The sequence below is a fragment of the Canis lupus genome, chromosome 1 (assembly GCF_011100685.1).
Source record: "Canis lupus familiaris isolate Mischka breed German Shepherd chromosome 1, alternate assembly UU_Cfam_GSD_1.0, whole genome shotgun sequence".
Classification (NCBI taxonomy): Eukaryota; Metazoa; Chordata; class Mammalia; order Carnivora; family Canidae; genus Canis; species Canis lupus.
This window is the reverse complement of record NC_049222.1, coordinates 48,093,368-48,115,819: the sequence shown is the minus strand read 5'-3', so window position 1 is coordinate 48,115,819 and position 22,452 is coordinate 48,093,368. Positions and strand designations below refer to the sequence as shown.

At 38.9% G+C, this 22,452-nt stretch overlaps 1 protein-coding gene across 2 annotated transcripts in view; it reads left to right on the top strand.

The window, feature by feature from the left end:
- SERAC1 (serine active site containing 1) overlaps positions 1 to 22,197 on the top strand; it is a 51,348-nt gene extending 29,151 nt beyond the window's left edge. The window contains exons 11-18 of one of the 2 annotated variants that reach the window (XM_038526433.1): positions 1,492 to 1,654; positions 12,427 to 12,577; positions 14,232 to 14,373; positions 15,800 to 15,894; positions 17,057 to 17,154; positions 18,092 to 18,274; positions 19,395 to 19,538; positions 21,375 to 22,197. In XM_038526433.1, the coding sequence (XP_038382361.1) occupies positions 1,492 to 1,654; positions 12,427 to 12,577; positions 14,232 to 14,373; positions 15,800 to 15,894; positions 17,057 to 17,154; positions 18,092 to 18,274; positions 19,395 to 19,538; positions 21,375 to 21,511 (1,113 nt within the window). In that variant the 3' untranslated portion in view covers positions 21,512 to 22,197. The remainder of the gene's footprint in view (positions 1 to 1,491; positions 1,655 to 12,426; positions 12,578 to 14,231; positions 14,374 to 15,799; positions 15,895 to 17,056; positions 17,155 to 18,091; positions 18,275 to 19,394; positions 19,539 to 21,374) is intronic. The other variant, XM_038526434.1, reaches the window with a different exon arrangement.
- Positions 22,198 to 22,452: the final 255 nt, after the last annotated feature.

Genomic DNA, 22,452 nt, shown 5'->3' with positions numbered 1-22,452 from the left:
AACCCCATCCTAGAGAATTTAAACTCTCCAGTTTAATTTTGCAATCCATTAGACATGGCTGAAGCATTTTTGGTTGGGGTACCTGGCTGGCTCAGTGGTTGTCTGTCTTTGGCTCAGGTTGTGATCCTGGGGTCCTGGGATCGAGTCCCGCATCAGGCTCCCTGCAGGGAGCCTGCTTCTCTCTCTGCCTATGTCTCTGCTTCTCTGTGTCTCTCTCATGAACAAATAAATAAAATCTTTTTTTTAAAAAGCCCAGCATTTTGGTCATTTCCAGTTTCCACCAGTGGAGTTAGGAATCGAGTACAAAGCAGAGGTATTAGCATTGTAGTTCAAAAGGGCACGTGGGAAAACAAGCTTGAGTTTTTGCAACTTAAGACTAGTTTCTGAAGCAATAGATGCATCTTCAGTGGAAAGTGCATAGAATACCTTTCCAGAAACTTCTAAAGTCATTACATATTTCACTGACATATGTCTAAAAGGCATACTTTTCAATGTACTAAAAATATGATAAAATTCAATAAAAATTTAGAGAATAGGGATTGTTACATATATGTGACATGGTATCATGTCAGTGAGTACAATTAGTGATGGGAAGAGGCCAAGGCCGTGCCAATGACCTTGGCACACTGTGAAGACTTTCCATAATATTACATATTTCCTTTGGCTTTCTTTTATTTCTTTTCTCCATTAAAAATCCATATCCCGTTTTATTTCTTTTTTGTTTTACCACTTTAAACATCTTAAAAGATCTTTCTCTTTAAATATTTTTCTGACTCCTCTGAGTTTTAGGAGAGCCCCATAGCTGTGGGCTTGTGTGGGGTGGTGTGCCGACTGCAGATGGTACTTATCTCTGGGAGTTCTTATATGCAGAAGCAAAATCTGCTACTTGCATGGGGTTTTTCTTCCTGTTAACACGTGGCAAGTTTTTCAAGCATAGAGAACCTTTTTAAGTTAGCTTCAAGCTATCCAAAGTATCACTATAAATTGAAACATTTGTATAATAATGACATTGTCAGGTTACACATCCCACCAATAGATAAGCAGAGTAACTTTAAGAATAAAAATTTCAGAAGTCCTGGTGAGATATGCCTTAGTTGCTTCAGTGATTTTTTTTTAAAAGATTTTTTTTATTTATTCATGAGAGACACAGAGAGACAGAGAGAGGCAGGGACACAGACAGAGGGAGAAGCAGGCTCCATGCAAGGAGCCTGATGTGGGACTCGATCCTGGAACTCCAGGATCACGCCCTGGGCTGAAGTTAGGCGCTAAACTGCTGAGCCACCCAGGCATCCCAAGTTTCAGTAATTTTTAAGCACCTCTCACATAGATGGGGATTTGCTTATTTATTCAAGTAAGCTGAGATGGGAGTTGTAGGTGGGCCTCTGTCCTTGAGCAGGAAAGAGTCCCCAGGCGGTGCCGTCAGCATGCTGTGTCACCTGGCTAGTGAATTTGTGCAACATAAAGTGAGCTTTCATTAATTTATTGTACTAGATATCTACACATTGTGATAAAATTGAAGCAAATGGAGGCTTACAGCTACTTCAGAGGCTGTACCAGCTGCACAAGGATTGTCCTAAAGTACAAAGAAATATAATGCGTATCATTGGAAATATGGCTTTGAATGAACATCTTCATTCTACTATAGTTCGCTCAGGTAATGCCTTTATATAGTGAGTATTTTGGGTCTGGTCCTTTATTCTTCTTCCACCCCCACCCCTCATGATATGTTAATTTTTTTATAGACTTAAGACTTTGCTTAGGGTTACTTAAGGATCCTTAGAGCATGTCATTTTAATAGGGGTACAGAATTGTTTGAGACATGTGCATCATCCACACCTAATATAATCGGTATATGGACAATCAGTCACAGGAGAACAGTTTTTGCCATGATGACCATCTAATTGTTTATATCATTTTTGCTATAGCGTGGTTAACCAGGAGGTATACTCAGAGTATAATTAGTGATTTTCCCCCTTGCACCTTATAAATTGCTGGTAGGAAGATCATTAAGACCATGCATATATCCTGTTCCTCATTTATTTCCTGCCTTATCTAGTCTTTAGCATGATGGTTGCAAAATGATAATTTTTTTTTTTTTTTTTTTTTTTTACTGCAGCATGCCTTCCCTGTGTGCTTTTTCAGTATCTGGCATTTTTTTTGTAAGCAGGAGCCCTTCTCTCTCCTTCCATCTGTCTCCTTCCTTTCTTCCTTCCTGTCTCTCTCTCCTACCCTCTCCCATCAGTATGAGCACAGAGATTCCTGCTTTGTTTTTTTTTTTTTTTAATGGTTTATATCTGTAGTTAACATTTGATGCCAGATTGTCTCTGTTTTGGTTAGTGGGAGCCCAACAAACTGGCTCCCCATGTCCTTGCAATATGCCAACCTCACTTTGGGAGGAATTCGAATGAGATGTTCCAGGCTCATCTCTGAGGAGAAATGCAGATAGATTTTAGTGCAGATAGATTAATAGAGACCAGGATCTGGATGCTTGGTGTGCTTATTGGTTCTGGAGTGTCTTTCAGTAGAGAAAGCAAGATGATATATACAAATACACAGAAACACAAATATGCATACATACGTGCACATAGACCTTGTATATGTTCGTATTTATTAGAAACTAATTTACATTTTTCTTATGTTTCTCTGTTTTTTTTTTTTTTTACATTTAAGAGAATTTTGATCAGTAGGAGTTTTTAATGAAGTCTCATTCAGGGATCAAACTTTCTCTATAAAGTACTACTTACTGTGGGTTTTATTTGTTCCATCTTTTTAGATTCTTAAGGTAGAAACTTAGATCACTGATTTTAACTTCTTGTTTCAGTTATCTGTTGCTGTGTATCAAAGACAAAATTCATTGGTTAAAATAGTAGTCATATATTTTTCTCATGAATCTGAAACTCGGGCAGGATTTGGTAGTGGAAGATAGACTTTCAAGATTTCTTGCTTAATTACCTGGCTCGCAAACTGGTACTGTTTACCAGCTGGGACTGGGAACATTGACTCCTTTCCACGTGCACCTCTCCATGCAGCTTGGGCTTTCCTTAAAGCGTAATGGCTAGGTTTCGGGGCAAACATCCCGAGAGAGCACCAGATATAAGCTCTTTTCTTTTTATAATCAAGCATTGGAAGTCATTTCTGCCATGATCTATTGATTAGAAGCTAGTCATTAAGGCTGGCTCATATTCAAAGGGAGGAGTTTTGGAAGGGGTTTGACTCATCACCTCTTGATGGAAAATAGTGTCAAAGAATTTGAAGACATGTTTTCAGGTCACTACAATTTAGTATTTAAAATGGTAAATTTCCTCTAACCTGCTTTAGATACATCCCTCACATTTTGGATAATATTATATTTTCATCGTTATTCAGTTTGACATGTTTTCTATTTGTGAATTTTTCTTTGTCTCACGATTACTTAAAAGTGTGCTGCATAGTTTATAAATATTAAGGGTTTTCTAGATATCCTATGTCTCTGATTTCTAATTTAATATTTTATGTGTTCAGAGAATGTACCTTATAAGATTTTAGTCTTTGGAAGTTTATTGAGACTTACTTGATGGCTTGTGGTATGGTTGGTCTGTCATGGTGAATGTTCTGTGTGCCCTTGAAAAGAATGAGTGCTCTCTAGTTGTTGGGTGAAGTGTTACACATAAGAAACCACATTGACTGATGGTATTGCTCAAATCTTCTATAGGTCTTTATTGAGTTTTGTCTAGTTCTATGAACTACTGAGAGATATGTTAAATTTTTAAACTGTGATTATGAGTTTATCTGTTTTTCCCTTTAGTTCTGCCAGGTTTTCTTCCTGGTAAATTATTCGTTTTTTAAGTGATGTCTCTACCACTGGGGACACTCCTTTTCTGTAAGTGTACTTCATCTGGTGTTAAAATAGCCAACTACCTTTTTGTTTTTCTTTTGAAAACATTTTAATTATTGAAGTATAATTGACATAAAATGCTGTTAGTTTCAGGTATATAACATAGTGATTTGACAATTCTATACATTATGAAATGCTCACCATAAGTGTAGTTATCATGCATCACTGTACAACATTATTATAATATTATTGGTCATATTCCCATTGCTGTACTTTTGATCTCTATGACTGACTTATTTATTTATTTATTTTTATTTTATTTTATTTTTTTTATGATAGTCACACACACACACAGAGAGAGAGGCAGAGACACAGGCAGAGGGAGAAGCAGGCTCCATGCACCGGGAGCCCGACGTGGGATTCGATCCCGGGTCTCCAGGATCGCGCCCTGGGCCAAAGGCAGGCGCCAAACCTTCAGGGATCCTGACTTATTTATTTTATACCTAGAAGTCTGTACCTCTTAACCCCCTTTACCTATTTTATTCAGCCCCCCCTCCCCTCCCATATGGCAACCACTAGTTTATTCTCTGTAGGAGTCTATTTCTTTTTTTTTTTTAATTTTTTTTTTTATTATTTATTCATGATAGTCATAGAGAGAGGAGAGAGAGGCAGAGACACAGGCAGAGGGAGAAGCGGGCTCCATGCTGGGAGCCCGACGCAGGGACTTGATCCCGGCACTCCGGGATCACGCCCTGGGCCAAAGGCAGGTGCTAAACTGCTGAGCCACCCAGGGATCCCTGTATGAGTCTGTTTCTATGGGAGTGTTTTGTTTTGTTTTTTGGATTCCAGGTAGAAGTGAAACATATGGTATTTGTGGTTTTCTTTCTGATTATTTCACAATTATTTCACTTTCTGATTATTTCACTGATTATTATTTCACTCATAATACTGTATTATGTCTATCCAAATTTCTGTTTGTCATAAATGGAAAGAACTCATTCTTTTTTATGGCTGAGTGATAGTCCATTACACACACACACACACACCCCTTTATCCATTGATGTATACAGGTTGTTTCCATCTCTTGGCTCTTATAGAAAATGCTACAGTAGGCATAGGGGTGCTTATTTCTTTTTGAATTAGTTTTTTCATTTTCTTTGCTCTTTTTTTTTTTTTTTTTTTTAAGATTTTATTTATTTATTTATTCATGAGAGACACAGGCAGAGGGAGAAGCAGGCTCCATGCAGGGAGCCTGACGTGGAACTCGATCCCAGGACTCCAGGATCATGCCCTGGGCCAAAGGCAGGTGCTAAACTGCTGAGCCACCCAGGGATCCTGTTTTTTCATTTTCTTTGGATAAATACCTAGTAGTGGAATTCCAGGATTGTATGGTATTTCGATTTTTAAGTTTTTGAGGAACTCTATTCTGTTTTCAACAGTGACTGTATCAATTTATATTCCCACCACTAGCATGCAGGGGCTCCTTTTTCTCTACATCCTCACTAACACTTGTTATTTCTTGTCTTTTTGATTCTAGCCATTCTGACTGGTGTGAAGAGATAATCTCATCATGGTTTGGGGTTTTTTGTTTTGGTTTGGTGTTTTATTTTTGTTTTTTTTTTTTAAGTTTTTATTTATTAGAGAGGAAGAGCACAAGAGCGTGGGGAGGGAGAAGCAGACTCCCTGCTGATCAGGGAGCCTGATGTGGAACTTGATCCCCAGATGGTGAAATCATAACCTGAGCCGAAGGCAGAGGCTTAACCAACTGAGCCACCTAGGCGCCCCTCCTTGTGGTTTTGTTTTGTTTTATTTTAAGATTTTATTTATTCATGAGAGACAGAGAGAGAGAGAGAGGCAGAGACATAGAGGGAGAAGCAGGTTCCTCTCAGGGAGCCTGATGTAGGACTTGATCCCGCCCTGAGCCAGTCAGACACCCAACCGCAAAGCCATCCAGGAGTCCCATGGTTTTGATTTTCATTTCCCTAATGATCACACTGGCTTTTTCTTCTGTTTGCTATTTGCATTACCAGTCTTTTATCTTTGCCCTTTCTTTTGCTTTCATTTTTCTATGACTTTTTTTTTTTTAATTTTTTTTTTAATTTTTATTTATTTATGATAGTCACAGAGAGAGAAAGAGAGAGAGGCAGAGACATAGGCAGAGGGAGAAGCAGGCTCCATGCACCGGAAGCCCGATGTGGGATTCGATCCCGGGTCTCCAGGATCGCGCCCTGGGCCAAAGGCAGGCGCCAAACTGCTGCGCCACCCAGGGATCCCTTTTCTATGACTTTAAAAATAAGTGCCATGTTTTATAGACAGCAGATAGGTACATCTTTTTAAAAAATCTAGTTTGATCCTTTTAATTGGAATGGTTTGTTTCTTTACCTCTAATGTAGTTATGAATATTGTTTCCTTTTTTCCCCTCCTTTACTGACTTTTTTTGGTTATTTGAGTGTCTTTTACATTGCTTTGTCTCCTCCTTTGGGTTTTTATATAGCATTATTTATGTATTTTTTTATTGATGGTATCCTTATGACAGTCTATCTTGAATTATTATTATGCTATCTTATATATAGTGTGAGATTCTTACAACAGTGTAATTCACTTTCTGCCCCTTGCCATCCTCTGTGGTATTGTCATAATGTATTTTACTCCTACATATGTTATAGACTTTGTGATACATTGTTGTTATTTTTAACAGTCAAATGATATTTTTAAAGACTATAAGGAAAAATATTTTTTTGAAAGATTTTATTTATGAGAGACACACAGAGAGAGGCAGAGACATAGGTGGAGGGAGAAGTAGGCTCCCTGTGGGGAGCCCAGTGTGGGACTCAGTCCCAGGACCCTGGGATCATGACCTGAGCTAAGGCAGACACTCAACCACTGAGCCACCCAGGTACCCCGAAAAGTCTTTTTTATTTGCACATTTATAATATCCAGTGTTCTTCCTTCTGTTCTATTTATCTACATGTACATCTGATACCATCTCCCTTCAGCCTAAAGACCTGGGTCTGCTGGACAAATCCTCTCACCTTTCATTTTCTGGAAGTCTTAACTTTGCCTTTGATTATCCCAGGAAAGATTTTCCATGGATAAAGAATTGTGTTGACAGTGTGCTATTTTTTTCTGGTAGCACTTTATTTTTTATTTATTTATTTTTTTTAAATTTTTATTTATTTATGATAGTCACAGAGAGAGAGAGAGAGGCAGAGACATAGGCAGAGGGAGAAGCAGGCTCCATGCACCGGGAGCCCGATGTGGGATTCGATCCCGGGTCTCCAGGATCGCGCCCTGGGCCAAAGGCAGGCGCCAAACCGCTGCGCCACCCAGGGATCCCTCTGGTAGCACTTTAAAACTCATTCCATTCTCTCCTAATCACTGCTGTCTGATGAGAAGTCTCTTACTGCCACTTTGGTTCTCCTTTATGTACCTTGTCGTTTTCTCTCTGGCTTGAGTTTTTTATGTTTGGTTTTTAGCAGTTTGTGAAGTGTTTGGTTCCTTTTTTGTATTATGCCGCTCAGGGAGCCAAGCTGACTGAATCAGTGGGTTGATGTTTTTGATCAAATTTGGAAAATTTCTAGCCATCTTAAAATACTTTTTCTTATTTCCTTTCTGCTCTTTTTTTCCTTTTGGGATCTCAGTCATGGATATTCGATCTCTTGATTCTGTTCCACAAGTTGTTGAGAATCTCTTCATTTCTTTTCAAAAAATTTTTTTTTCTTTCTGTGTTTTACTTTGGATAATTTCTGTTGACTTATCTTCAGTTTCTTTAATGGAATAGCACCTTGATCAAATCAGTATTTTATTTTAAAACAACAACAACAACACACAAAATACTTCCCTTAACTGGATCCTGGCTCTATCCCAAGCCTTCCATTCTCTTCCATCCAGCCCATTGAATGTCTTGGTCTCTCAGTTCCTTGGCCTTCTCATCTTCATTTGCTTCCTTCTCCATTCCTGATTGTCTAGTACTCCATTCCCGTGCCATACCTGGACCTAGTCACTGCCTGAAACCACCTCACCTATAAAGTCAGTACTTCATCTCTCAGCGCACATCCTCCTCTCATTCAAGCTTGTCTTTGCATCTGCTCTCCCAGGGAACCAGTTTCATTCTCTCCAGGAATCTATCTGTGGACCCTTTTGTTTTCTCCCAACTTCTCAGTCCCTTTTGTTCTCCACTTCAGCTATATGTCCAAGCTGCATCATTTCACTAATGTTCCCCTTAGTGTCCAAGTACTCCCTCTCCCTTCCATCCTTTGAGCATTCCCTTGGTCAAGACCCCAGCACTAGGGAAAACCTGCCGTCTGCTGCTGTGGCTGAGCACAGGATCATTGCAGGTCAGTCGTCACCTTCAATGTCACACAACAGTCCTGTTTCTCCAGTCAGCATGTCTTAGTCCTAGCAATGATGATTTAAACCTCCTCCACCTTCCTCAGACCTTCCACAGATTCTGTCCTCTCAGCAGATGACCTCTCCTCCTTTAATGAGACAGCTGAAACCCTGAAAGGAATTTCCCTAGTTTCCCACTACCAAAACCAAACCAGTCTTCTCCTTTTCTGCTCCTGATGATAGGAAAAGGGACATCTCTTGTGAGACCTCCAGCTATGCCTGGCTCCTGGCTCCTTTCACTGGCTCGGGAATTGCTGGTCTTCTAATCTGTGTAGTCAGCAGCTCCCTCTCAATGGGACTCTGATCAATACAGGTTAGGGGAGGGATCCCTGGGTGGCGCAGTGGTTTAGCGCCTGCCTTTGGCCCAGGGCGCGATCCTGGAGACCCGGGATTGAATCCCACGTCAGGCTCCCGGTGCATGGAGCCTGCTTCTCCCTCTGCCTGTGTCTCTGCCTCTCTCTCTCTCTCTCTGTGACTATCATAAAAAAAAAAAAAAAAAAATACAGGTTAGGGGACAATGTGAAAAACAACCTAAGTTCTTGACACCGTATCACCCCAGTTTTTCACCCTCTCTTCTGCTTTTCCATTTATGTCTAAACTTTTCAAAGAGTAACCTATACTTCTTTTTGCTCAGTTCTCATTATTTCTGAACATTTGTTCAAATTCTGCTGCCTTACCTTGTTGTATTTTTTCTTTAGAGATCTTGCATCTTTATATATATATATATATATATACACACACACACACACACACACACACACACACACATACCTATTAAGATATAGATCTTAATAGTATCAGATCCGTAACTTTTTACCATTCAGATTTACAAAAGTTAAAAAGATTGGTAATATTCACTGCTGGTGAGGGTGTGTGAAAACTGTTCCTCTCATATATTGTTAGTGAGGCTTTAAATTGATTCAGTTTTGGGCAGCCCCTGTGGCGTAGCAGTTTGGCACCGCCTGCAGCCTGGGGTGTGAACCTGGAGACCCAGGATTGAATCCCACGTCGGGTTTCCTGTGTGGAGCCTGCTTCTCCCTCTGCCTGGGTCTCTGCTCCTCTCTCTCTGTCTCTATGAATAAATAAAATCTTTTAAAAAATAAATTGATTGAGTTTTTTGATAGGCACTTAGCACTATTAAAAGAATGTATATAGCATTTGACCTAGTAATAATACTACTAGTAGTCTCTCCTACCTAAATACTCATGGATGTTCTTAAAGATTTGTGTATGGGGCACCCGGGTGGCTTAGTGGTTGAGTGTCTGCCTTTGGTTCAGGTCGTGATCCCAGGGTACTGGGATCAAGTCCTGTATCAGCTCCATCCGGGGAGCCTGCTTCTCCCTCTGCTATGTCTCTGTGTGTCTCTCATGAATAAATAAGATCTTGAAAAAAAAAAAAAGATTTGAGGATAAAAATATTTATTGGACTCTTGTTTGTGGTATGGAAAAATGGAAACAACCTAAATGTCTGCCAGTAGGAATAATGGTTAAGTAAACAATGGTATACTCAAATTATGTTAAATTCAATAGTTGGAAAGTCGAGGAATGTGAAGAGCATTCCAAGACACAATGCTGAAGTATCAGATCCAGTCACAGAATAGTAGGAATAGTAAAATTCTGTTTAGGCAAAAAAAAAAAAAAGAAAGAAAAAAAAAGTATATAGAGCTATAGTGTATATATATAGAAGTTATAGGTATATGACCGAATTTTTAAAAAGGTTTTGAAAGGTCACCACCAAACTTTAGTTACTTTTGAGGTTATAAATGGAATTGGGAAATGATGGGAGTGCCAAAGTAGGGAGTGCTAAATGCTGGTTTTTGAAAATTATTTTTATAATTATGATTCAGATATTACAGAATTTAAAAACACTGAATCTTAAAGACACAAGTTTTCCAAGGTGTTTTTGATGTTTTGTAAAAGGTGAAGCATCTCAGGCATTGTGAAAATACTTTGTCAACCAGAAAAAGCCATAGAAATGGCTTATGCCATGATTTCTCTCGTGTTTCCTTTCTTGGGATTCCATTAAAAATAAAGTCATATTTTTGTATGTATACCAGTGATATGCCTGTAAATCTCTACAGATAGATTTTTACAACTTTCTTATATTGTTATTATAAAGCTTACTTTAACACATTTGGAAGGGGCATTTTTTGATATTACAAATTTGAATATTGTTAAAGAATGATTGGGCCTGAAATTTCTTTTGGATTATCATCACACTGATATTCAGCACTTTGGCCACAGAGCATAAGAGGAGGACATAGGGATAATTGCTTTGTACTGAATGCCACTGGCTTTGGTAAGGGCAGTTTTTATATGGATTAATTTATTAGGACCTTCTTCCAGCCCACGGAGCCAAGTAATTTGACTAGGTTCCACAATAAGTAAGTAGGAGACAGAAATTTTGAGTCTACATCTCTGCCCTCAAGGCCCGTGTTGTGTTATTGTAAATTATATAATATGGGAATAGATCCAGTGGTAAGTACTTCAGAGAACATAGAAACGGCAAAAAAAGTTAAACCCATGTTTTTACAGAGCCCTCTCCAAATCCAACTCCTTTCTAAGATTATAACTATTAATTTGGTGCCTCTTTACAGATGCGCGCACACACACACACACATGCATGCATGTGTTTTGATACATATTTAAGTGGTTTTAAGTAACAAAAACATAAAAAATAAATGAAGTCATACTGCACATGGTATGACTTTGTCTTTATAAAAATAATGATTCCAGGGTGCTTGTCTGGCTTAGTAGGTAGAGCATGTGACTCTTGATCTCTGGGTTGTGAGTTCAAGCCCCATTGGGTGTAGAGATTACTTGAATAAACTTTAAAAACAATCCATACTGTACAGTATAATCCCATGCTGTTGAAGAGAAAAAGTACATACAAGGTATACAGTATGTATATGTTAGGGGAACCTGGCTGGCTGAGTCTGTGGAGCATGCAACTCTTGATCTCTGGGTCTTAAATTAGAGCCCTACAGAGGGGGTGGAGCTTACTTAAAAAGTCATTGAGAAATCAAATAGCTGTCAAATACTGTGAATCTCTGAGGTGAGAAAAAAAATATGTTTCCTTCCTGAACCTCGTATTTTACAGACTTTCATATATCAAGCAAGCTCATTATTTTTGTAATATTCTTTTTAAAATTTAAATCTAATCAATATATACTGTTATTTTAGTTTCAGGTGTATAATGATTCATACATTCTATATTACTCGGTGCTCATTGTGACAAGTGTCCTCTTAATCCCCATCACCTATTTCCCCTATCCCATAACATCCTCCCTTCTGGCAACCAGCAGTTTGTTCTCTGTAAGAGTCTGTTTTATGTTTGTCTCTTTGTTTCTTTCATTTCTTAAATTTCACATATGAGTGAAATCCTGTGGTATTGGTCTTTGACTTATTTCACTTAGCATAATATTGTCTGGATCCATCCGTGTTGTTAGAAATGGCAAAGTTGCATTCTTTTTTAAGGCTGGGCACTATTCAACTGCATATATATATATACCACAACCTTATCCCATTCATCTGTGGATGGACACTTGGATTGTTTCCACATCTTACTCTTCCATATTGTAAATAATGCTGCAGTAAACATAGGGGTGCATATATCCCTTGAATTAGTGTTTTTGTTTTCTTTCTTTCATTTTCTCCCAGTAGAGGAATTACTAGATCACATGGTAATTCTGTTTTTATTTTTTGAAGAACCTCCATACTGTTTTCCATAGTGGATTGTACCAGCTTACATTCCTTTTTTTCCCACATCCTCGCCAACACTTGTTAATTCTAAGTAAGCTCATTATTAAGAAATCATTTCTTATGTGCATTAAAGGCTGCTAATATGTCTGACAATGAGGATGAAATAACTAGAATTAAAACTGAGTTTAGTAATTCTCACTAAAAGCAGAATATCATTATTGATGACATCTCTAGTAATTGCAACTTTTGTTAGATTTTCTAAAAAAAGAAAATGGCTCTTAAACCCCTCACACCTTCTTTGAGACCCCCCCTCCCCCCACCCTCCACCTACAGGTACCTGGCTTGGGACATCATGTGCTGTGAAAGCCAGAGGACTTTAGGGCAGAATGGAGTTGGAGTATTCTTTATTTTCTGTGAGACAGACACCAGAGTCTGTGTTTCTCCTGACACTTTTAGTCAGAAACCGCTCACAGTCCCAGATGGAGTAGTGTGGGTATTGAGGGGGTTTGCTCTCTTTACCAGGTTGGGTTTCAATACTGGCAGAGGCAATGAAGTCTCAACGCATTATGGAGGCCTCACATGCTGCCAGAACCCTGGCTAATCTAGACCGAGAGACTATGCAAGAAAAATACCAGGATGGCGTGTACGTGCTACACCCCCAGTATCGCACAAGGTAAGAAAGCACGCAGTCACTTTGTCTCCTGTGGGGACATAAAGCCTACAGGGCTTATCATTTTACTTTATGTCTACATAATTCAGCTGTAAATACCTTACAAATAATCCCGATAACCTTATTTACTGATACAGTTTGTCCATAACAACCTCAGAAGAATTTCGGGCTATTGTGGAAGTATGGAACTAGCTAAATCAATCGGCGTGATTTTACACCAAGGGCTATTCTTCAGGAAGATGGCGCTCACCTCTTGTAATGTGGTCCCCCCTTAAACTTTGTAACATGTAGTTCTTTGTTTGACTACTTGTTTCCTGTAGATCTGAGTTAATAGCTGATTTGGATTGTAGAGGTTGGTCTGCATGGGAGAAGATAGGACATTCTATGCAGACAACCATGTTATATTAGCCTGGTTCTAGAACTCAGAAGGACTGGACAAAGTTTATGCAAAGTATAAAATCGTTCACTGGAAGAAGTAAGTTGTAATAAATTTGACTCCTGTTCCTTTTTAAGATTATTTCTGCTCACCATTTCCAGCTGTATCATTGCTGAGATAAATAAATATAGAAAGGACCACAATGAAAAATTACCTATTTCTTGGATTTTTCTCAGGCACTTTAAAGTAATACTTCAGAAAATAGCAAAAACATTTAATTGAGAAATGGATTGTGTGGTTAATTCCAATTTTATAGATAAAATGACATGGAAATGTTTTTTATATGTGTTGCATAATTGTGTACTAAAATAGCTTACAAGTCGTATGCATCTACAGTTTGTAAAAATGTTGTTATCTAGGAACATTTGGGTGGCTCAGTGGTTTAAGTGTTTGAGTCTTCATTTTGGTTCGGGTTATGATCTCAAGGGTCATCAGATTGAGCCTTATATCAGATTTTACGTTGGGCATGGAGTCTGCTTAAGATTCTCTCTCTCTTAACCTCTGCCCCTGCCTCCAACTAAAACAAAAAGTCATATCTAAAGACTATGAATTACTTTAAAATCTCACATCTTTTTTTTTTTTTTTTTTAAGATTTATTTGAGAAAGAGTGTGTGTGTGCTAGCAGGGGGAGGGGGAGAGAGAGATAGGGACAATCTCAAGCAGGATTCCTGCTGAGCATGGAGCTGTACATGGGGCTCAATTCCTCAATCCTAACATGATCGGAGCCAAAATCAAGAGTCGGATCCTTACCTGACTGAGCTACCCAGGTGCCCCTAAATCTCATTTCTGATAAACATTTCCCTGATAAGTTTTTAAAAATCTCTGTGTATACTCAGTTTTGAAACTACTCTAGGATATTCCTAATTAGTTTCTTAAATACTTTTATTGATTTGTGGAATATTCTCATGAAATTCTTTGGAGGGCAGTCTATGACATATGTTACTTCATTGGTCATTAAACTCGTTACAGTTGATTTTGGTTGGTCTGCTTGGCTAGGGCTAGATCTAGCTCCATTTTTACAGAGAGTGCACACTTCATATATGTCTTTGCCAAAACTCCTCACAGGGTTCCAAAGTACCCTGTGCTTATAGGCTTGCTTTCATGGTTTTATTTTTCTGTCATGTGAACTTGCTAAGTACCATCCACAGAATACCATGTAGATTCTTAACAAAGCAGTAATGCATTTATTCTGCTTCTTTTTAAAACTCTCTCCCCTATCAGTCAGCCCATTAAAGCAGATGTCCTTTTTATTCATGGCCTTATGGGAGCAGCATTCAAAACATGGCGCCAGCAGGACACTGAACAGGTTTTAACTGAGAAGATTTTAGAGGATGAAGGCAGGTATACAACATGTTGGCCCAAGGTAAGGAAGTCCTAACTTTGCTAGGCCACCTTCTTCATGACACACTCTACCATCTCTGGCTGTTGATTTTGATTTGCTTATTTTTCTCTTTTTATGGGATTTCTCCTCCATGCAGTTTTCCTGTCCTTAAGGACAATTGTAGTATGTTCATGAGCAGCTGGGCTTGTCATCCTGCCTTCTGTTGTGTAATTTCTTGTTAGGATGTGGGCTATAACTTTATTTTTATTTTTTTTAAACCTTAGAACATTTTTTTTTTAAGATTTTATTCATTTACTCATGAAAGACACAGAGAGTGAGAGAATCAGAGACATAGGCAGAGGGAGAAACAGGCTCAATGCAGGGAGCCCGATGTGGGACATGATCCCAGGTCTCTGGGATCACGACCTGAGCCGAAGGCAGACGCCCAACCACTGAGCCACCCAGGTGTCCCTGGGCTATATTTATTTTTATTTATTTTTTTTAAAGGTTTTGTTTATTCATGAGAGACACGGAGAGAGAGGCAGAGACACAGGCAGAGGGAGAAGCAGGCTCCACGCAGGGAGCCCGATGTGGGACTCGATCCCAAGACCCCAGGATCATGCCCTGAGCCAAAGGCAGATGCTCAACCGCTGAGCCACTCAGGCATCCCTGGACTATAACTTTAAAAGAATATTTCATTGAGTAAAAAATGGGCAAGGACCCATTTTTAGTTCACTCCTATTAAAAATGTAACAAATAATACATTCATAATAGTTAGCTCGTTCTGTGATTTTAATAATTATAACAATAGGAATACTTTGAAGAAATAATTCTACTTTGGATTTCCTTAGTGATATTTCTTCTAAGAGCCTTAACTCTGGGATCAACACATTGAATACAGTGTACCTAAAGCTCAGTGAAAATGGATATGTGTGTAGTTTCCAGGGCTTTGTACCACCATAGCTTTTTCACCTTCATGGAGGCTTATCCCACAGAGAGAATGGTTTACATTTTGTCTCTGACAACACTTAATTGTGGAAAGTATGATTGGCCTAAGGTCCAGAGATGGAACTGTGACTAAGTATCTGAGTTCTCAGCTCGAATCTCCAACCATCAGGCTGTACGGTCTGTCCTAGGTCATAACTTTCTATGAAATGCTTTCTAAAAGCCAATTTGATCTGGAGTCCAAAAACTCCTTGCTTTTGGCTATAGCACATTAAAACTGAAAATATTCTCTTGAACCTCTCATTGGCTTTATGCTATAAATATTGATGCCTCGTTATGACCAGAAACATAAAAAGATAAAATGCTGGAACTGATTTTCTAGTCACCTTTTAACTTTATTCCAATGTAATGTTTAATAGTCATCAGTATCACAGTGGCCTTTAGTTATAGGTGTCAATCACTAGGAAACAACAGGAGCAGTGGAAATTCACATGTGTTGTTTTGTACCTTTTATTTTGTGTAGACATGGTTGGCAAGAGACTGTCCTGCTCTCCGAATTATATCTGTGGAGTATGATACCAGCCTTAGCGACTGGAGAACGAGGTGTCCTATGGAAAGGTAACAGAGAGGATGCTGTGGACTCAGAGCAAGGCCCAGGGTCCAGGCCACAAGTGGACCCTCAGGGGTGGAGGGGAGCTTTATCTTTTGATACGACAAACAGAATTTTATTATGAAAAGCCTAACCTTTTTTTCTCTTCTATAAGGACTTAATAACATGTAAACAATGAAATAGTATAAGGTTTAGATTAGATGTAGTGTCAGTGTTGGCCTCCTAAAGTGGTTCATTTATAACTATTCTAGTAATAAGGACTGTGGATTCTATAGCAAAATCTCCTTTACTCCCAGAAGTAAATGTGAGGCTTTTTGCTTTTGTGTTCACAAGTATATATTGGCTATAGGAAGCAAAGGAAAAGATGCTGTGTAATGCAGGCTGCCTGTGTCACTTGTATATCTTATGTGTCAATTGTATATATAGGAAGAAGAGCTCTGGGACCTAGAGTAACTGATTCTACTTTTGACCCACTGTGTCATCTTAGACAAGTCATCTCACTTGTCTGGGAAGCTTGGTCTGCAAATTGAGAGCATTGGTCTGAATCACTGTTAGGAAGCTGAGTGCTGTCTGCGAATGGCCCCCATGTAGGTGCTGGAGGAAGTGTTCTCCGGGGTCTTTCCTTATTGCAGCCAAAAGGAGCTTTGACAAACTGTTACTGCAAGGAGAGGATTTTATAGATAAACAGTTTGAAATTATCAGACTAGATAGTTTTGAAGTTCCCTTTTAGCTTGAAAATTACTTTTTAATTTATAAAGATTTTTATTTATTTATTCATGAGAAACACAGAAAGAGAGAGAGGCAGAGACACAGGCAGAGGGAGAAGCAGGCTCCATGCAGGGGGCCTGATGTGAGACTTGCGGCAGGATCAGGCCCTGGGCTGAAGGCAGCCCTAAACTGCTGAGCCACCCAAACCCTGCTTGTATAGTAAATGAATGGCTTGTCCTGGACCTACGTATTCCGTTTTGCCAGTGTGACTAAGTTAGAAATGGGGAATGAGCAGCTGTAGAAATCAGACAGAGTAGGGATGATCCTGACCCCAAAATGTTATATGTGGTATTGGCCCAATAAAAGCTCTTGCCTCAAAAACTTGGATAGTAAAATTAGGGCAGGAAGCAGGATGCAGAATCAATAACTTCCTATCATGTCTGCTGTTTTCATTTTGTTTAGAAAGTCCATCGCATTCAGGAGCAACGAACTTCTAAGGAAGCTCAGAGCTGCCGGTGTTGGAGATAGGCCAGTCATTTGGGTATCACATAGCATGGGAGGTATGTCTCATTTTTGTGAAGCCAGCACTGTGAGGTTATTCAGCTAGTGGGGCTAACCTGTTACCGCAGCTCCCTGGTTCACTTAATTCTGGCCCCCTTTCCCTCTAAATTAATGTTTTTGGATACAGTGAAGAGATTTTAGATTACTACTTTGCTTCTATGCCAATTATTTTTCCACAAGGGGACCACTAGTAACAAACCATGTCGAAGGAACATGCGTTTGACAATGTGTAATACTTGCATGTAGCAATAATCAGTAAACATCAGAAGCGGTGCCTGCTAAGGGGGAGGTGTGATGGCAGATATCTGCTCTTTGGTTCTGTCATGCACTTGCTAGGTGTCATCTGCTTCTCCCAGCCCACTCCTCGCGAGAGTGGTCACCATCTGCCGTGGAGAGGGCCTTGCTACAGCCTCTGGCCTCTTCTATCTGATGAAATGCTCAGGATTGCAGATTCTGCCTTGGGGCTTTTTGCTGAGGGAGAGGTAGTTGCAGCCCTCTGGGTCCACAGAGATCCACTGTTACCATCTAAGTGACCTTTGTGTTGCATTATCAGCTTCAAGCCCAGGGTGGGGGGGGATGGAAGAGATTGATGTCTTCCTAGATGCATTTTCCTACAGAAGCTTTGTTTTCCATGGTGGATAAGCTTCATGGTACTCTTTTTTGAATAATTAGTACTGTCCTAATGGTGTGGGGGCAAGATGGGAGAGCCTGGGTGCTGCAGATTTACTTCATTGGTGGACACCCAACATAGCATTACTTAATATTCTGTGGGACAGTATATCCTGTGATATGAGATCTGTCTTTCAGCTGAGTTTCTAGAATCTTACCTATTTGTATGCATCTCGTTTGCATTTGTATGCATTTCCCAACCCCCTTGTTTTAGATTAATGGATGGAAGAAAAACAGCTTATGCATTGTTTTTCTTTGTATGGCTAGGTCTTCTTGTCAAAAAAATGCTGTTGGAAGCCTCCAAGAAGCCAGAAATGAGTGCTGTTATAAACAATACCAGAGGAATTATTTTTTATAGCGTCCCTCATCATGGATCCCATCTGGCTGAATACTCTGTTAATATTCGCTATCTTCTGTTTCCCTCTTTGGAAGTCAAAGAACTCAGCAAGGGTAATATTTACCTTCTGTCATGGAGGGAATTGGGATTATATTAATATCCATTATACAGGAGAAGGAGAAAAAGAAGACAGTTTCTAACTTTACTGTATTATCCCACTTTATTATTTGTATACAAATTGTGTTTAGACTATCACAGAAAATTTTTAGTTTGGGCTTGATTTTTCTTTGATACCCTTCCTTAAGCCATTATTTGCTCAAATTAATAATTTTAATACTGTCTTAAGTATTTAAAACTTTAAGAATTATTCCAAATTACCAAGGAACTGCTTTTTTCCCAGGAGTTTGGAAAATCAGCTATTAAAATATAAACAAACAAGATTTTCAGGGTATTAAGTATAATGTACTTACTTATTTTGATTAATAAACATTTTCTGTGTTTCTGGAACCCCTGTTAATCGATTTGGAACCCCTGGCTGAGCCTTTAATATGCCAGTTGTCTTTTCGTATTTATTTTCTTTCTTTTGCTTTATGGAGAGTTACTTTTATCTTCTAAACCTTCTATTTGAACCTTATTTTTTGCAGTCAAGTTTTATTTTCCAGAAACTCTTTCTTGTTCTCTGATTCTTTTGAAATCATTCTAATGATACTGATTAGTTTTTCCTTAAAGTTCCTTTGTCTCTTCACTGAGTTCTGTGTCTTCTGTGCCCAGGTTTTTTGATTACCCACTGGGTCTCATTCAGTTGTAAGCTATCCTCTAGTATGGGTCTAGAGGCTCTAGTATGTCTAGTATGTCTTGGTTGCCTTTATCCAGTTGAGAATGGGGGGACAGGCACTCTGTGATTATAGACAGGCCTTGCCGATGGGAAGCTGTGCTTTAGGGTGATGGTGACAGCCATCACTCTGAGGGACCCCAGTCCAACATACTACATGGCCCCACATGTATCCGGTCAGCCAATAACATGTGGAACCTCTCCCTCTGCCTGCTGGCCTCTATCAATCAGTTCTGATGTGGCTACAGCTTTTTACTCTCATCTTAATGGCTTCTTAGGAAGGAGAGAAAATAAGTTATTATCTTGAATCAGAACCCTAATTTTCTCTTTAGTACATTTTATTATGAATTGGGTAAACAGAATTTGTCACAATCTTGTTTTCTGTAATTTTAATTTTACAGATTCTCCTGCACTTAAAACACTACAGGATGACTTTCTGGAGTTTGCTAAAGACAAAAATTTCCAGGTGCTGAATTTTGTAGAAACACTGCCAACTTACATTGGTAGCATGATTAAACTGCATGTGGTACCCGTGGAATCAGCAGGTATTCCCTCTTTTGAAATTTGTTTGCTATTAGATGCTTAGTTGGTGGTACCTAGTTTAATTATAAACAACCCACTTATATATTCAGCTTCTCAGTTTTAGGAGACAGTTATATGAAGATCTAGACTTTATTATTCTTTTCAGCTATAGATTAAAATTTCCCTGCCAACATACAACCATGGCACTACTCCTCCCTTCCTTCATTTAACTGGCCAGCTAGCAGAGGTTAATTGGCTGCCCCTAACTTAGCCATCACAGTAAGTGCTGTTGAATTAAGGTAAGAATAGACAACTTTTCTATCAGCTAGAGTGAAAGGAGTATTTCATTTAACAGACTGAGAATTGATTTGTTAAAGCTTTCTACATGCAGCTAAAGGTTTGGAAGCTTTAGTAAATGGAAGATCATATTGTTTTAACATTAGTTTTTTTCCATTGGAATCTTAGATGGGGAATAGTCAAGCAACAATTTCTTTTATAAACCTGAGGTTGAAGGAAATAACCAATACCTGTTACTGTAGTATATTAGGCTCTTTGAGGTAGGGCCCAAATCTTAATTCTCTTTATAGCCTCCTATATTACTCCATATGTAGTAGATAACCCACACATTTCCTTCATTGGAATGCTTTTCTCTCACCTGGCCAACCCATTTACCTCTGAGGCAATGTTAGGTGCTGTCCTGGTGGCACTTGGCCATACTGAGAGCTCTCAGGGACAGAGTGCATCTGGAGTGCCTGCCAATTGGTTCTAAAACCTGTATAAGTTTTCCTAACTCCATTATGCATTATCTAAATAAAATGAAAGATGTAATACTCTGTAGTATAACTTAAATAGGCTTTCACCACAAAGTAATATGCTGTAGGGTAAGGAGTTACTATTTAGTAGTTGAAGAACTTAAAAAAAAAAGACTGGAAACTTGAAGCAAAAGTAAAGATATTGTGGACCAGCTGTTTCTAGCAACAGAGCCTTGTAATTCTGTCTGCCCTTTATTTGGGGTCACGAGGAGGCTTGTCTTCCTTCATAACCATGACCTGTATTCCTTACCTGGCTGTCCTCACCAGGACCTCGTGTCACTTTCATCCAGGTGGACTTTGTTAGGCTGAAACTGCAGAACCTCCACTCAGTCCCTCAAGCACTAAATCATCTCCCCCACCCCCACCGCCCGGCAGAGTAAAGAATAGATCCTATATGAGACATTCCCACTCTTGTCATCAGGATAAGGGAGCTCATTATGAAGTATAATAACATAAATACTAGGAGAAAAGGTGGTTAAAAGAAGCTTGAAATAATTTAGTAATGTCATGCATGTATATAAAGGTTTTGAAGATGATACTGTTCAGATTCTGTTATTAAATTAGAAATAGGGATTGCTGGGTGGCTCAGTGGTTTAGCGTCTGCCTTTGGCCCAGGATCCTAGAGTCCCGGGATTGGGTCCCACGTCGGGCTCCTGGCATGGAGCCTGCTTCTCCCTCCTCCTGTGTCTCTGACTTTCTCTCTCTCTCTCTGTGTCTATCATTAAATAAATAAATAAATAAATAAATAAATAAATAAATCAATCAATCAATCAATCAATCAATCAATCTTAAAAAAAAATAAATTAGAAATAGCCCAGAACACATATAAAGAATTTATGAAAAGCATAAATTTATACCTACTGAGAATCTGTTCTTGTGAGAGTAGTCACATGTAGCTTAGCTATGGTCAAACTTCCAGGTCTGTATCTTTTTTGAATCCCTTATCACAACCAAATCACCATTTGGAACTACCTATTTATCTTTCAATATTGACAGGGGAAGGGTATATTTTTACATAGATTTTATTGACATTTTTGTTTTCTTCAGATTTAGGCATTGGAGATCTAATTCCTGTGGACGTTGACCATTTGAACATTTGTAAGCCAAAGAAAAAGGATGCTTTTTTATACCAGCGTACCTTACAATTCATCTGTGAAACTTTAGCCAAAGACCTTGAAAACTGAGTTCTCTTCTTCCATTTTGCAAGAAACTTGGTGTTCTTTTTCTCTTGCTAAGCTCTAAGCAATCATGCAAACACAGGCGCTATGGCATCAATGTGGTCTGGAGCATGTTGCAGGCAACAGAATATTGTTCTCACTTCATGCCCTGTAAAGCACAAACACTGGATTCTTTTGATTTAAAAGAAATTCCATGTGTGCTAGCTTATGTTTTGCAGTGTTGTCCCTTGTGCAAGGAACAAACTGCTATGGATAGAAAATGCCTTTGTCATCCGTCACTGTCTCCAGCTCATGGCAGGAGGAACACTGATGGTTTCTAAAGGAAAAACAATCATCACCTTCCATAAAAATGCCATTTGGAGGGTATCTAGACTAGAGAGGAGACTTAACTAGAATATAAAGGCTTTTTGTTCTGGATATCCATGTGCTGTAAATTTAAAAAAAATATATCTGTGTAAACCTTTGTCTCACATGTTACCTTTGTCAGACCTATTGTCATCCATGGGTCAATTCCTTATAAGTTTTTATTTTCATACTACTGAGAACAAATACTTCTCTTTTTAAAAGAATTGTAGCCTATAGTAATTCTTTCGAGACTATAGCTACCTATACTTATAATTTTTCCCAGATAAGGATAAAGTAGCTAATCCATTATTGATCAGAGTCTGAAATAAAACTATTCTAAGCCATTATATTATACTAGCAATACTTACTATCAAGATTCTCTGATTCTCTTTAGTTAAATAATGTATACCTTTCTTTCATGCTCATTTGAAAGTTGTATCAATTGACCTTGAGCATGTGAGAAATAGGAAGTCGTGGGATGCCTGGCTGGCTCAGTTAATAAGAGTGTGTAACTCTTGATCTGGGGGTCGTGAATTCTAGCCCCACATTGGGTGTAGAGATTGCTTAAAAATAAAATCTTTAAGAAAAAAAAAAGGAAATAG